We start from the raw sequence: 13,834 nt of genomic DNA, 5'->3' as shown, positions 1-13,834 counted from the left end.
TCCCGCGTTTGTCCCTCAAGAAAAAAAATTCCTTGTTTTGACCATCTATTAAATCCTTTATAGACCAAGTGTATTCCGTGAAGATGGCCGAATATTGGCTTTGTTTGTTTTAACGTTTTTATTGACCTCAACTTCGTCTCTGTCAAAAAAACTTCGCCAATATCCGACCGGTCTTGACCCCACGCTCGGTCAATAACGCCAGGATAACGCATACAATTTTATAATCATACCTCTAGACTGAAAAATGTACTCCTCCTCTGAAAGAGCTCCACCATTATATTCCACCACATTGAGAATCCTGCTCGCGGTGATGCAGATTAGCTCTAATTCCAGGTAATATTTAGAAGTTTTTGACATCTGCACAGACCATTGTTCGTGGGCTCTTGTTCTATGCGGTATCTGCGTAGTCGAGAAATACGGTATGTAAGAGAAGCATAAAATTATTAGACAGTCCCGTGATCCAACTCGGCATTGTTGTTCTTTGCCTCCATATTGGATTTAGTCTTGTTATGCAACGGTGACTGAATTTCGACCGTGAAACAGTTGATCAAGCCAACTTCCTGAGTGTTTTAGATCAATCATGGCAAAGCCTTTGATGAGGCTGCAGTTAAATGGATTACAGAGTAAGTTAAATTGCTTTTTTACCATATACTTTTTACAACTTGTAGTGTCATGTCAGATCTCTAGTAGATCGAAGTTCCTTGCTGAAACTCCATGCAGTTATGTAAGCTTTATACTATCCATGCATTCAGTGATCTTCTATTTTCGTGTTAGTATTGGGCATAGTGAATTTATTTTCAGCCGTAAATAGACAGTAGAAAGCTGAACTTGTTATGTTTTTTGACCGGTGTAAAAATAGAAAGAAAGAAATAAATAAAAATATGAGTAAAAATATAACGAGAATCGAAGAAGCAAAGTTAAAAGGCACATTATATTTTGATGAAAATGTTTTTCTCTTTGGAAGTTACGGTCGCCTCATTCCATGGCCAGATCGTTCGAAGGCAGATGATTCCGTCTTGTTGCCAGATTGTCAGTTTAAATCTGGAAGAACGTGAAGGGCGTTTGTTTTGGCTTTTTAGCTTAAAGAATGAGGTACTATGTGTATACATGAGTAATGCCTCTGTTTGTGCTCGTGGCTTAAAGACTCGTGAAAAATTCTGACTACAGTATAATTATTGTGGGATTGTTTGACTATTAAGTGGAACGATCTGATTTGGAACAATCTGGCTATGGAACAAAGTGACCAGATACCCACAGAATATAGACCTTGTCGGAGTGATTTACAGATTCTACCTGCCATTCCTTAGACCTATTGACGCTTTGCCTCTGCGGATCTCTTTATTTATCAATAATTTGATTTTTAAACACATTTTCTCATTCATCTAAGGAGGACAGATTCAGTCTCTGTGCCGTGCTGTTGCTTGCACTAGGCTGTCATCAACAGCTGCAGCATCTTCACCACCGGTTAGTTTTTATTTTTGTTAATGTGGTAGGCAGTATGTGCAGAATTCGGTGAGATCTCAAAATTGACTTTTTGATGGAATATTATTGTAGTTTATCCAACCTGAGTAATCACAGTTAAAGATGCTAGGTTCAGTGCAATGCTGGCCCACAGACCATGCATGCAGGTATATTTTTCTGGTGTTCAAAGGCTTTGTGTTTGTGTGCTCTAGGGCAATGATTAATGGCCAGGGGAGCTAGGTATCTCCCTCTGGCTACTATGAACTTGATCCTTAGCTACTTTCAAAAAACAAGTAGAAGAAAAATAGAACCAAAAGAAATCACTAGCTGTTTGATTCGTCACCAATTTGGAGGAGAAGAAAATGTGGCAATTTGGGTCATAGGCATTAGGGTGTAAAAATGAGGTTGGAGGAGGTAAGAGAAGGGAAGAAAAATTATTTTCTATTTGCCCTGTCCCTTCTGTTTCCTTACTCCAATTCAAGTGCTGAGTTATATGGAATTTAACATGGTGGTTACCTGAGGGAAGAAACAAACTGTGTGCCCTGGAATAGAAGATGCCAGCATTGCCATTTAACTTCGGCCACTTAAACTTTATTTTTATGTTGCTTACAGGGTTTAAATATCAAGAATTGTTTGAAAACATACAGTATTTAAAAGAATTTGTTATAAAGATAGATAAAAGAAAAGACAATCTAAGGAGGTATGTGCATAGTGGCAAAGAGAGCGGCAGCTTTCAAGTTGGCTACAATCTTGTAAGCTGTAGAATTGGAGTCCATTTTGAATTGGTGTCAGCTGTTACCACAATGCCTGAAAAGGTCAAAGATTATTTGCTTCCACTCTACAAAAGATCTACCAAAATAAATAAAAGAGACTTTCTTTTGCTCCTGTGGTTTTGTTTTGAAAACTAATCTGAAAGACTGCCTGAAATACTAAGCCCAAAGCTGAGAAATGTTCCTTCCAAGTTGCATCTCAAAGCTTGTTAAACAATGACCGGATAATTTTGTTTTAGGTTGGGGTCTTGTTGGGTCTAATCCTGCACACCCATTTTATATTGTAGTTACTTGCATACTGTCCTGTCTTGTTGTCCATCAAAGCAAACTGTTGTTACTATTAATTAAGTAAAATTTTATCAATGTCTTTTGATGATTTTGCAGGTCAAGACATCTTTTGGCAATATGAAGGTTGGTAAATAATTATGTGCATAATCACACAAGTGTCTTTAATACATGTAGCTTGCTTGTGGTAAATTGATATTATTGGAACATGGAAAGATCATTGTGAAATCATGACTTGCAAGTGACAAAAGTAAGTACTCAAAGATAAAAATTCAATCTTTTTTGGTAGGATGAGGACCGTATCTTTACCAACTTGTATGGTCGACATGATTGGAAGCTAAAGGGAGCAATTGAAAGGGTAAAGTGTTTGTAATTTAATGTTAATGAAAATAAATTTAGTAATGTTTTAATAATTTAATGTTATAAATTTAATAATGAATTAGTCCTCCATACTCATGTAATTTATTGACTTTCTATGGAAGGAGTAACTGCGACAAGCACTTTTTCCTACAGAAACTGGGTTAAGTTGTGGCTGTTTGAGCCACATGCCCATGGTGTCCTCTATTTTGTTCACTACAACTATACTTTACTTTGCTGTAATTTGATAATAGGGTGATTGGTACAAAACCAAGGAGATAATACTGAAAGGACAAGACTGGATCATCAAAGAAATCACAAAATCTGGCTTGCGTGGACGAGGTGGAGCAGGTCTGTATTAAAGAACATTTTTGTAATTACGCAGATACAATTTGCGGAATTGATTTCAAGAGGCAAATAATATGAGAAATAGCATCAAATTTTGCGATTCAAGCATTCTTAACTTGATTTTATTTTTCAATCTTCTGAACTTTTTAAAATATCAACTGGGAGATAAAATGAAAAAAACAAACTGCATATTAACGTTATTTCACAACAAAAGAAACGGGACTTCACAGAATGGAACGTACTAGTTAAAAACCAGCTAATAATTTATAGGTATAATCTGTTGACACATACATTTATATCCGGTACAGTGTACAGTGTATGTTGTTGTTATTAAATGTTATTCATTTTTCTCTGTGATTTGAATTTTGTAAATTTTGTGGGGATTTTTATTTGCAGTTCTTTAATTGTGTGATTTTTCAATCGCGAAAAATACAAAATTAAGGACCTGCGAAATTAAAGACATAATTATGTACCAATAGGGTACTTCATTGGGTAAAATGTTGTTCCCAGTATCATCTCACTAAGTTCCAAGATGGAATCCATCTTGTCAAATCTTCATTACTCACTTGTAAACTTTTATTTCTGTCTGAAAGAATGGTTTAAGAAGGCTTATTTAACTCCTCAATTTTTTGTCAGGTTTCCCTACCGGAATGAAATGGGGCTTCATGAACAAGCCATCAGATGGAAGGTACAACTTGTGAAGCATTTTGTTCATTTCTGTTGACAAATTAAAGTGATGTAGCAAGTCCAAGTGATCCAAGCTGCGAAATCTGAACCTCACTACAAATCGTGGAAGTTTCTGGGAAAGGAAATGTTTTTTATCTGGGCTTGTGAGGGCAATGTCATCAGAATAGTATAGTTAAGCCGCACTTTTAAGCAGCTATCACTCATAGCTAAGAGCTTAGTTTTCATAAACCAAATCAATTTGAACACTGCACATATATTTTCAGTCATACATGTAGTATAGATTTTGAAAATTCAGGCTTGGCCAGGAATCAGACTCTGAACTTTGTGATGACTAGACACAATGCTCTATTGATTGACCTTATCAAGCCAACTGGAGAGCATGAAGCCATCGTGAGTTCACAACTTACCTGATGGTGGAAAATTTTTGAAATATATGAAATGATCGTATGATCACGTTCGCTTTCATATCTATATCCACAGTTCAAGGCAGTATGATTCATTTCATATATTTCAATTCAATTTGTAAACTGTTCACAAGAAAATTTACTTCTTTTTGCCCTCAGGCCAAAGTATCTTGTGGTAAATGCAGATGAAGGAGAACCAGGAACATGCAAGGACAGAGAGATAATGAGACATGATCCACATAAACTGATAGAAGGCTGCTTAGTGGCTGGAGCTGGAATGGGTGCAAGAGCAGGTAAGTGCCTGTAGAACTGATATTAGAACTCCTATTTACAGGGAATGAGAGGCTTAACAAGAACAATTTTTTTGGTACTTTCTCTTGCCATGTGAGAATTAAGCCATGATATTATTGGCTATGAAGACTCGTAATGTCATTGGTTTGTCTCGATCTGTTTATTGTCAGAGTCAAACAGTTGTTTATTGTTAGTCAAGTTGTCAGTTGTCCAGTCGTTCTCTCCTAGTTAGTTCCCAATTGCCTTGTAGCTTTAAGTACATGAAGCTTTTGATACCCACTCTTCAAAGTAGACAGACTGAAAATTATAGTAGTTGCTAAAAAATATATCTACGTGTCCCAACTGTTCATCAGTAGGATGCCTAAAATGCGTGCAATTTTCCACAATTGGTTTCGGCTCCATTCAATCCTAAATGACTCTCTCTTATACTGTCACATATACATGATTGTATTTTACAGCATACATTTATATCAGAGGAGAGTTTTATAACGAAGCATCCAACATGCAGATGGCCATTAATGAGGCCTATAAGGAGGGTCTCATTGGTCGAAATGCTTGCGGCAGTGGATATGACTTTGATGTTTACATGCATCGAGGAGCTGGGGCTTACATTTGTGGAGAAGAAACGGTAAAATACAGCCTTTTTTTACCTGTAAATAACAGTAAATTATCCTGGACGATTGTACTTTATAGTGTAGTGACTATGAACATGTATTTTGTCAAAGTGGAAGACTTGTGTAACATTGTGGAAATGAATCACTGCAAGTTCCTTGACAAGCGTTGGTGTTTTAGTTAATAAATACTTGAGTCATTTAACAGACACGACTGTAACTACTGCAAATACACTTACCTGTAGCAAACATCTGTGTGTGACAGTTAATTTTGATTTGATTTGATTTAGAAATTATAATTCATTGGATAGAGAGAGGTTGCATTGAAAAATGAGAATTGCTCTACGACAGAGCAAATCTTTTTCATTGTCTTGAATACTGGTACATGTAATATTTTTTTGGTAGGCACTGATTGAGAGTTTGGAGGGAAAGCAAGGCAAGCCTCGCTTGAAGCCACCTTTTCCTGCAGATGTTGGTAAGACCGTGTATTAAGGGCTTTGCCGTTTACAGTGTGAATACAAGTGCATTTGTGGTGATTTGTCGCTGTGCAACAAAATACTGGAAAAGTTTCATAGGGGCATTATGTCACCATGAAGTTTTTGCAGCTACACACTGTACTTGTTAACTGACCTAAGCAGAAGGATTGATTTGTTGCAGAGCTGCTCTGCAAAAGTGACTTAATTGTAGTAGGTCAAGATCAAGAACGATTAAGCTTGTTCTCATGACATTTGCATTCTTTTTCTGCCTTTTTTAACAGGAGTGTTTGGGTGCCCCACAACCGTGGCAAATGTGGAGACTGTTGCTGTGGCTCCGGTTTGTATAGGATTTTTGTGTCCATAGTTTTCCTGTTTTGATTCATCCTCAGATGTATCTAGACTTGTAACTTCTTTGAAATCTCCTTGCCATTATTGTACTTACTTGTATGATAATGCCACAAAATGAATGCAATATTAATGTACTCAATTTCCCCAAAGATTTTTTCTCCACATAATTTTGTTTATGTTTATGGATTTGTAATTTCCCTTTCATCGGGTATTGGTTAAACTCTTACCTAAAACGACTTTCCAGATTTCAGTTTTCCTATGTTAGGCTGAGCTGGCTAATCGTGTTTGGCAGCCATTTTATTTACACGTATGTTTCTGAACAATCTTATGGTGTTAATCTCAAGTTTTGATTAAGATCAGTTAGCAAAATAATGTCCATCAACTCTGCTGGGAAGAGCGCCTTGAAGTTTTTAACCTTACAAAGCTTAAAAGTCCTAAAATTATGTTTATTTTGCTCATGTCAGGCGATCTGCCGAAGAGGAGGGGATTGGTTTTCTTCGTTTGGTCGACCAAGAAACACAGGAACAAAAGTAAGTGGATCAAATATTGCTATCTAGTACTTAGGGTATCGGGTCCTTTCGTCCGAAGGTCGATTCGTCCGATGGCAGTTCGCCTAGACTAAGTCGATTCACCCGATGTGTATTTGTCGTTTTTTAAGCCTGAGAAAAAGAAACGAACGTGGAAAGACAGTGACTGCACATGTGGAATCCAAGGTTAACTAAAATGACATACTGGAGAAGTAGGTACCCATGTTGCAGAGTGTTGTATGTCACCGGGCGAATCGACTTAAGTCCTAGCGAAGGCCTTCGGGCGAAACGACCGTAATTCATGCTTAGAGCTACCACTTTTTTGAAGTAGACGAGGAAATGAGAAAGGTAGTCAGTGTTTTGTAAAATGTTGGTGTTTTCCGTGGCTCACATTAATAAAGTTCATGCTTGGAGTCCACTCAAGGGCTTCCCTTTCTCCCCAATCCCCCTTCCTTTTTCCCTTTCTCCCTGACTAGAAAAAAACTTTACTTTGGACAGCTTTTCCTTTGGGCCAGCAGCTCTCACATTTTGTTTGCCGGGGCCACTCCTTGCTTGTCTTAGTTAATAGAGAGCTTTAGATTCCAGGACGAGGACGACCTCGAGCGTGACATTTAATTTTAAGTTTTCTCGCCTATTCTTTAAAATATACACCCCGGAAAGCTTCTTTGTACTTTTTTTCACCACCAAAGTTAGCACGCTTATTTCCGTTGAAGGAGGTGAAGCCCACTCCAGATCGCAAAATGATAAAATTCCTAAAGGTGATGTTACACGGGACGATTTGCAACGACGATTTTAAACGCAACACAGCATTACAGCATTGTTATAACATTGTTTCGAATGGTTACAACATTGTTCCAACATTGCAACGCTGTGCTGCGCTGAAAATCGTCGTTGCAAATCGTCTCGTGTAACATCACCTTAACATTTAATAACTTGTTTACGCCATTACGACATTCTCGCTAAAACTCGTAGTAGAACTGACGACGGCTACCACATTTTCCTGCCAAAATGACGTTTGTTAGCGCGCGTGCGCTACGTGGCATTGAGAAAATCTTGTACTCGTAGTCGTATTCGTCTTAGAATCTAAGGCTCTCTAATGATTTTGTTAGAGGATGACTTGCCAGGGCTCTAACCCAATCAGCAAGTAAGCTTGAAAAGTTAATTACCCAGCAAGAAAATCTACTTGTCCCAGACTATCGGAGGAGACTTCTTTCGAGCCCTGCACGGACAAAATTTCCGGCCCCAGGGCCCGTTTCTCTATAGTCCCGGTAACTTTTCGGGCGCGAAATCAAATATTCAAATCTAGTAAATGTAGAGAATAAGAACGCGACCGGGTCCTGCAAACTACTCCATTTTGTTAAATTAACTGATGGTTTTATCATGTTAGATGCAAAACTATTGAAACCTCGATCTTAAATGTAAACGGCAACAGCATACCGGGCCCGTTAATTATCGGGACTTTGGAGAAACGGGCCCCCGGACTCTTGAAGACAGTGCAGGCTAGTGCTTGATTGAACAATATCTTCGTTGTATTTTTGTCTCCAGCTTTTCAACATATCCGGGCACGTCAATCATCCCTGTACTGTAGAGGAAGAGATGTCTGTTCCCTTAAAACTCCTGATTGAAAAGCACGCTGGTGGAGTTCTTGGTAAGCTACGGTACAACTACACGGCACAAACGAAGTGATATCAGGGGCTTTAAGATCCAACGACGCGGACGGTAACGAGAACGTCAGAAAGGCAATAGGTTTGATTAGCAAAACAACAACTTTTCGCGTGCACCATGCTTTTTTGTACATTTCTCTGCCCGTTTTTGCACGACTACGACGTGAACATGCCTAATTTCGCGTTTTATGGACGACGTAAACAAGCGACGACGAAATTTTATTTATCTTACTGTACTTGGATATGGTGCCTAGGAATACAACTCCAGGAGGGTTCGCCTACATTTGTCAAAGTAAGTGGGTAACAATAATTGCGATAAAGACTGAAAGAACGCAAATTCACTTTTTAAGCGACGTTCTCATTGCCGTCGTGTCGTTGGATCTTGAAGTCCCTATTTATATTGTATGAGGTGATATTTTTGTAAGAAGTTTACACATCCACTTTTAGTAAAAAAGTTAATTTTTTTATAGGTGGCTGGGATAACCTTTTGGCAGTAATTCCCGGCGGCTCCTCGACCCCGCTTATTCCTAAAGAGTAAGTATTACTAGGTTATTGTTTTCTGTTCTTTTCAGGGTAATTAAATCGCGTATATGTTTTTAGCTTTGCTTCTTTAATTTGATATCTACAAGTCTAATCATTATCCATAGGATAAGTCGCTCAAACGATGAGTGCCCGGATCATGCGCGCGGGAGCAGCGAAACGAGAGCGGTGCCTCTCCCGTCTCGCGCCTTCAGTCACGCGCGTGGTCATTTGCGTGTCTCGCGCGTTTTGCCCGACGGACTAAGAATAAAGAGAGGCTGCTCGTAGTCTATTATTCCGCGAGTGCTTTTGGTTTTGTTTAAGCCTCATGCGCACGTGAATAGGGACGCGTCAAGACCTCTATTAAGGGGCCATCAAGCGCTATACACTCTTAGTTTAGCTTCCTTTCAAGAATATGATAAAGGAAAATACAGTCCGAGATTGAAGGTGACGACCGATTGTGGACCAGTAATTTGTAGTTATGCCGCTCCCTTTGAGTGCTTGTTTTAAAATAAAGTGATGTTTCTGCATGACAAACCCCTTAAGGGGCCAACCTCTATTGGAGGTTCAACTGTATTATCATACGTTTTCGTCTATTCTTCAGTGTCTGTGAAGATGTGTTAATGGACTTCGATGCCCTCGTTGAGGCACAGACTGGCTTAGGCACAGCAGCAGTGATAGTTATGAACAAACAGGTACTAATAACTACAATTTTCTCACGCTTTTCCTTGCCAAAGGCAAACCAGTAGGTCTGCGAGCAAGGTCTCCATTTAGTCACGTGCGAGCGGCTCGCGAGAGGATTTTGCACCCCTCTTAGAACAAATTGGGTGCGAAGTTTCTCCCCTCCGTCGCTCGTGGCAAACCCTCGCGCGTTCTCTCGTACCTCGCCTCACTTGCCACTCGAAATGAAGTGGTTGCTCGCAGGCTAGCAAATCAGGTAAAGAAAAACTAAAACTGAACAAACTAACAAACGCAAATTTAACGAAACATGTTTTTGGTGGAGATCAGATGTGACAAGAGCTTGGCGGGAGAATTTTGATTTTCAAGTAACATAACTGTTTCGTGGAAGAAAAGGGTTGCGAAACTGTCAGCGAATGTCGAACGGAGAGTTCAGTAAAACGTTTTCTAATAAAAGTTTGATATGTGTTTTCTCTTAGTGCGATCTTATCCGAGCCATTGCAAGACTCATCGAGTTTTATAAGCACGAGAGTTGTGGTCAGGTAACTGTAGTGTCCTTTAACTAATTTACGTGAATTCTTGCCCCCGCAGGGATTTCGCCGGGAAGGCTAAATCCCGAGAAGGCATCCAAGTAGCTCGCGCGTATATAAGGAAAGTATAAAAGATCTCGATTTGCTTGAACAGGGGTCGCGCGAAATCGTTGGGTAATGATGACGCTAAACGCCCCTAAGTAAGAAATAATTTGGGATGACCTAAAACAGTAGTGGTTGGCCTGGTTAGTCGTGTAGCGAAGGATATTTGCTTCAATCAATCAGAAGCACTACCCAAATCTTGGTAGTGAGACATCATCAGTATCGAATTTTTGCGCTCGTTTCTAAGACGTCATTTCGCGCGGAAACCAGTGATGTGGTTTCGAAATGTTCTCTGTTTTCTCAAGCTGTTTACGTTCACAAACGTTACCTGTCAAATCTCTTCATGTTGACAAATTAGCTTTGCAAACTACGTTGATTAAACCAAATTTAGTGGTGTCCGTCGCTGGGGTCTTGCTCAATCGCACAGTGATCTTAACATAGCGCTTTTTACTGGAGTGACTTAACCCAAAGCAATAGGGCCAATCCTCACAGTGATAGTCAGTTACGTGACGTGTTGTTTCTCTGTTGGTTACCAGTGCACACCGTGCAGAGAGGGCTGCAGTTGGATGACCACCATCATGTACAGATTCGGTGAGTAAATAATATTCATTCATTTTACCGAAGAATGGAAAGTGTGGTCCTTTAGTGTCGTTATAATTACAATTTCAATTAATACAAATAAATATAGCGCAATTTTCCATGGAGCAGGATCAAATGCGCTTTACAATAAAAAAAGACTAATAATGAATACAAATTTACAAGCAGGTAAAAGGTGTAAATAATAATAATAATAATAATAATAATAATAATAATAATAATAATAATAATAATAATAATAATAATAATAATAATATAACTAAATAAATAAACGAAATAAATACTGTACTACAAATTAAATGCTTGTTTAAAAAGGTATGTTGTAACATGGCATTTGTTATGATCAGTTCTTATTAATTTTTGCTTTCTTAGTTGAAGGAAATGCAACTCCAGACGAAATTGACATGTTGTGGGTAAGTGAAAGCGTCAGCATGGGTTATTTCCGAATCCCCCATAGTATACCCTGTTTACCCCCCTCCCCCCCCCCACCCTTCCCCTCCAAATTTTTGCATAAGTTATTGTTTTCAGGTGCTCTTGGGAATATTCAGTCCGAAAACCGTAGTTAATGCAAAATTAATGAACTCTTTCGGTCGGTGGATGGTTTCGTATTGCAATTCTAGGCAGTTATACCAAACAGAAAGTAGGTGCGAAATTTTGTTGGCAAGGGAGGTCTTGGGGTAAAGGGACCAGGAAATGAGCCTTCCTGGAAAGACGAGCCGAAGTGGTACCGGGGGTAGTCATCCTGGACAGGAGTCCTGGTTGCTCTCCAGGAGGTGAGGCCCATATCCCCCAGTCACTGGGATCGGGAGCAGGGGGAGGGGGGGCAGGAGGGGGCACCCTGGATTGAGTAAACAGAGTGTGTTATCAGGGATTCGGAAATAGAGAATTCACAACGTTGAAAGGAATTTGTGCATGTGTGGTAGAAGACCTAACTAGTACATGTTTTCTTCGTTGAAATCAGGAGCTGAGTAAGCAGATAGAAGGTCACACAATTTGTGCTTTGGGTGATGGCGCCGCGTGGCCAGTGCAGGTGAGAACACGAAAAAGAAGACTGTATTTCCAATACACTGACCATTAGGCTGTTTTATTATTCTTGAAAATAGAGAGAGACCTTAAGATTTTAAAACGAGGACGACTACGAGAATGAGCTTTTTTCAATATTAAGTAGTGCGCACGCGTGAACCAGCGTCATTTTGGCGGGAAAACGCGTTGGCCATCGGGAGGAGGGCTCAACCTCCTTCAATAATATTCAACAATCATTCCTCGAGCCCGAATGGGCTCTGAGTCAACATGGGCTATTGACTCAGAGGCCGTGAGGGCGAGAGGAATAATTGTTTTAGTAAAATACAACTAGTTGGTCAAAAATATCGAGACAAAACAACTTCAGCTGGGAAAACGCGATTCAGTCGTCATTGTTTTGGTTTTCAAAACCGGCGCTTTTCGCTATTAGTGGGCAGGGGCTATAACATATAGCCTAGTAGTAGCTCAACCAATCGGAACGCAGCATTGATAATAGACCACTAGTTGGATTGTACTAAATAGATTTATCTTGGGCGAAAAGGGAAGCTGTCGTTAATATCTATAGTTTACTCAAGCAAAATATAAAATCGTGTAATTCTAAGCGGTGACGGCAACAAAACAGCCCAAAAAATCAGTAGGTCTAATTAGCGAAAAAACAACTTTGCACGTGCAACACACTTTTTTTGTACATTTCTTCGCCGTTGTTTTGCACGACTACAACGTGAAACTTCTTAGTTACACGTTTTAAGAAGGAAATGTTGTTTGCGTTGCTGTTCACTTTTTTTTTTTCGCTGCCACTCATTTTCACCTTGGTGGCCGCTAGCATTTCTCATTTTCTCACCGCCGCTAAAACATTTTCACGTTATTCTTCCAACAAAATTACAGGCCTTCTATATTTTTTATCGCTCGCTCTAGCCCTTTTTCTGTTATCCACGTCAATGTAGACATTAAAATTAAGTCGAAAGAAAGAATCGTCGTCGTTGTTGTTGTTGTTGTTGTTTATCTCTAAAAGTCCGAGTGGCAATGCGATTTACCGCCGAAACGCGCGGGTACTTGAAATGCAAAATTTCACCCCGGCTTACACTAATGGGTGGACGTACGAACGGACGCTTACGGACGATTTTCTGAGAACCAAAATTCTTGGATGCATAGATAACCAAATTCTCTTACCCATGGTGCTCCGCTACATATAACCGTGTTTACTTTGCTGAAAAAAAAGTACAATGAAGCTTTTTGAGAATACGCAAAAAAAAGAAAAGTAAGAATAAAGTAAAATCTCGTCCTCGTCGTCTAATCAGAAAGTCTCTAATAAAAACAAACAAAATAGGAAATTGTTGGGAAAGTAAAGTGATTTAGACTGAAACAGGAAAACGCGCTTGTAAGTTGCTAAAGAAATAGGAAGGCGCAATAAAGTTGTTTCAGACAGCGAAATTAAAAAGTTCGGAAATAAAGCGTGTTTTGGTGTATAAGTAGAGAAAATATGTGAAGATAAACATTGAGGAGGTATTTGGGAACTCAAATACATTTTGAACGGAGTTACAGGGAGGAAAAAGATAGCCTGCGTAGCAAGCGTTTCCGCGCGAGTTCGTCAAGTCAGGACCAGAGAGGAAAGAGGATAGGCCCAGAAGTGGAGCTACTGTCAATAATTCATTAACAATTGTTTCATAACCTTTTTTTTGTTTAGGGACTCATCCGCCATTTCAGACCTATGCTTGAAACCAGGATGGCGGACTTTGCTGCAAAGCAGAAAGGCACTTCAACAGCGTGAAGAAGCAGAAGTTAATTTGTACAGAATGATCATTGAAAAAGAAGCAATCTTTGTTAAATGGAGAAGGAATACCTGGACAGCCTTGTCATCTATCGTTTAACCCTTTTTTTAGCTAATCTGCGTGGAACTTGATAGACTATTAAATTGTTTATAGATAAATTACTGTGTGAACTGTGTTTCGCAAGGGAGTTTTTCAATACTGGCAGTATTGAATAATAGCCCCCCTACAAGATCAACATTTCTGTTTGGCAAATACCGAGTAATTGTTATTAGTCAGATTACATTTTATTGTCAATCTGCATTTCTGTTTTCAGCTATTGTTATCATGAAGAAAATAAAAACAACTTATTTTGAGATTTTGTTATGTGTGTAGAAACTCGAAGGTAACCTA

At 39.2% G+C, this 13,834-nt stretch overlaps 1 protein-coding gene across 1 annotated transcript; it reads left to right on the top strand.

Moving 5' to 3' along the window:
* Positions 1 to 465: 465 nt before the first annotated feature.
* Positions 466 to 13,797, top strand: LOC140945699 (NADH dehydrogenase [ubiquinone] flavoprotein 1, mitochondrial-like). Its single transcript, XM_073394733.1, has 19 exons — positions 466 to 623; positions 1,388 to 1,464; positions 2,616 to 2,642; positions 2,806 to 2,874; positions 3,128 to 3,224; positions 3,858 to 3,909; positions 4,472 to 4,605; positions 5,062 to 5,231; positions 5,620 to 5,689; positions 5,972 to 6,027; positions 6,503 to 6,568; positions 8,111 to 8,213; positions 8,700 to 8,763; positions 9,353 to 9,443; positions 9,906 to 9,968; positions 10,595 to 10,649; positions 11,028 to 11,068; positions 11,617 to 11,685; positions 13,360 to 13,797. The coding sequence occupies exons 1-19, from the start codon at positions 581 to 583 to the stop codon at positions 13,441 to 13,443; spliced, it is 1,431 nt and encodes a 476-aa protein (XP_073250834.1). The 5' UTR covers positions 466 to 580; the 3' UTR covers positions 13,444 to 13,797.
* Positions 13,798 to 13,834: the final 37 nt, after the last annotated feature.

Source organism: Porites lutea, chromosome 8 (genome assembly GCF_958299795.1).
Source record: "Porites lutea chromosome 8, jaPorLute2.1, whole genome shotgun sequence".
NCBI lineage: Eukaryota > Metazoa > Cnidaria > Anthozoa > Scleractinia > Poritidae > Porites > Porites lutea.
The sequence above is the reverse complement of the archived record's forward strand: the minus strand, read 5'-3'. Positions and strand labels throughout refer to the sequence as shown.

Excerpts from the sequence above, each read along its gene's own strand:
- LOC140945699 (XM_073394733.1), top strand. The coding sequence starts at position 581 with ATGGCAAAGCCTTTGATGAGGCTGCAGTTAAATGGATTACAGA. Across the intron at positions 2,643-2,805 it reads CATCTTTTGGCAATATGAAG|GATGAGGACCGTATCTTTAC; the intron begins GTTGGTAAATAA and ends CTTTTTTGGTAG. Across the intron at positions 5,232-5,619 it reads ACATTTGTGGAGAAGAAACG|GCACTGATTGAGAGTTTGGA; the intron begins GTAAAATACAGC and ends TTTTTTTGGTAG.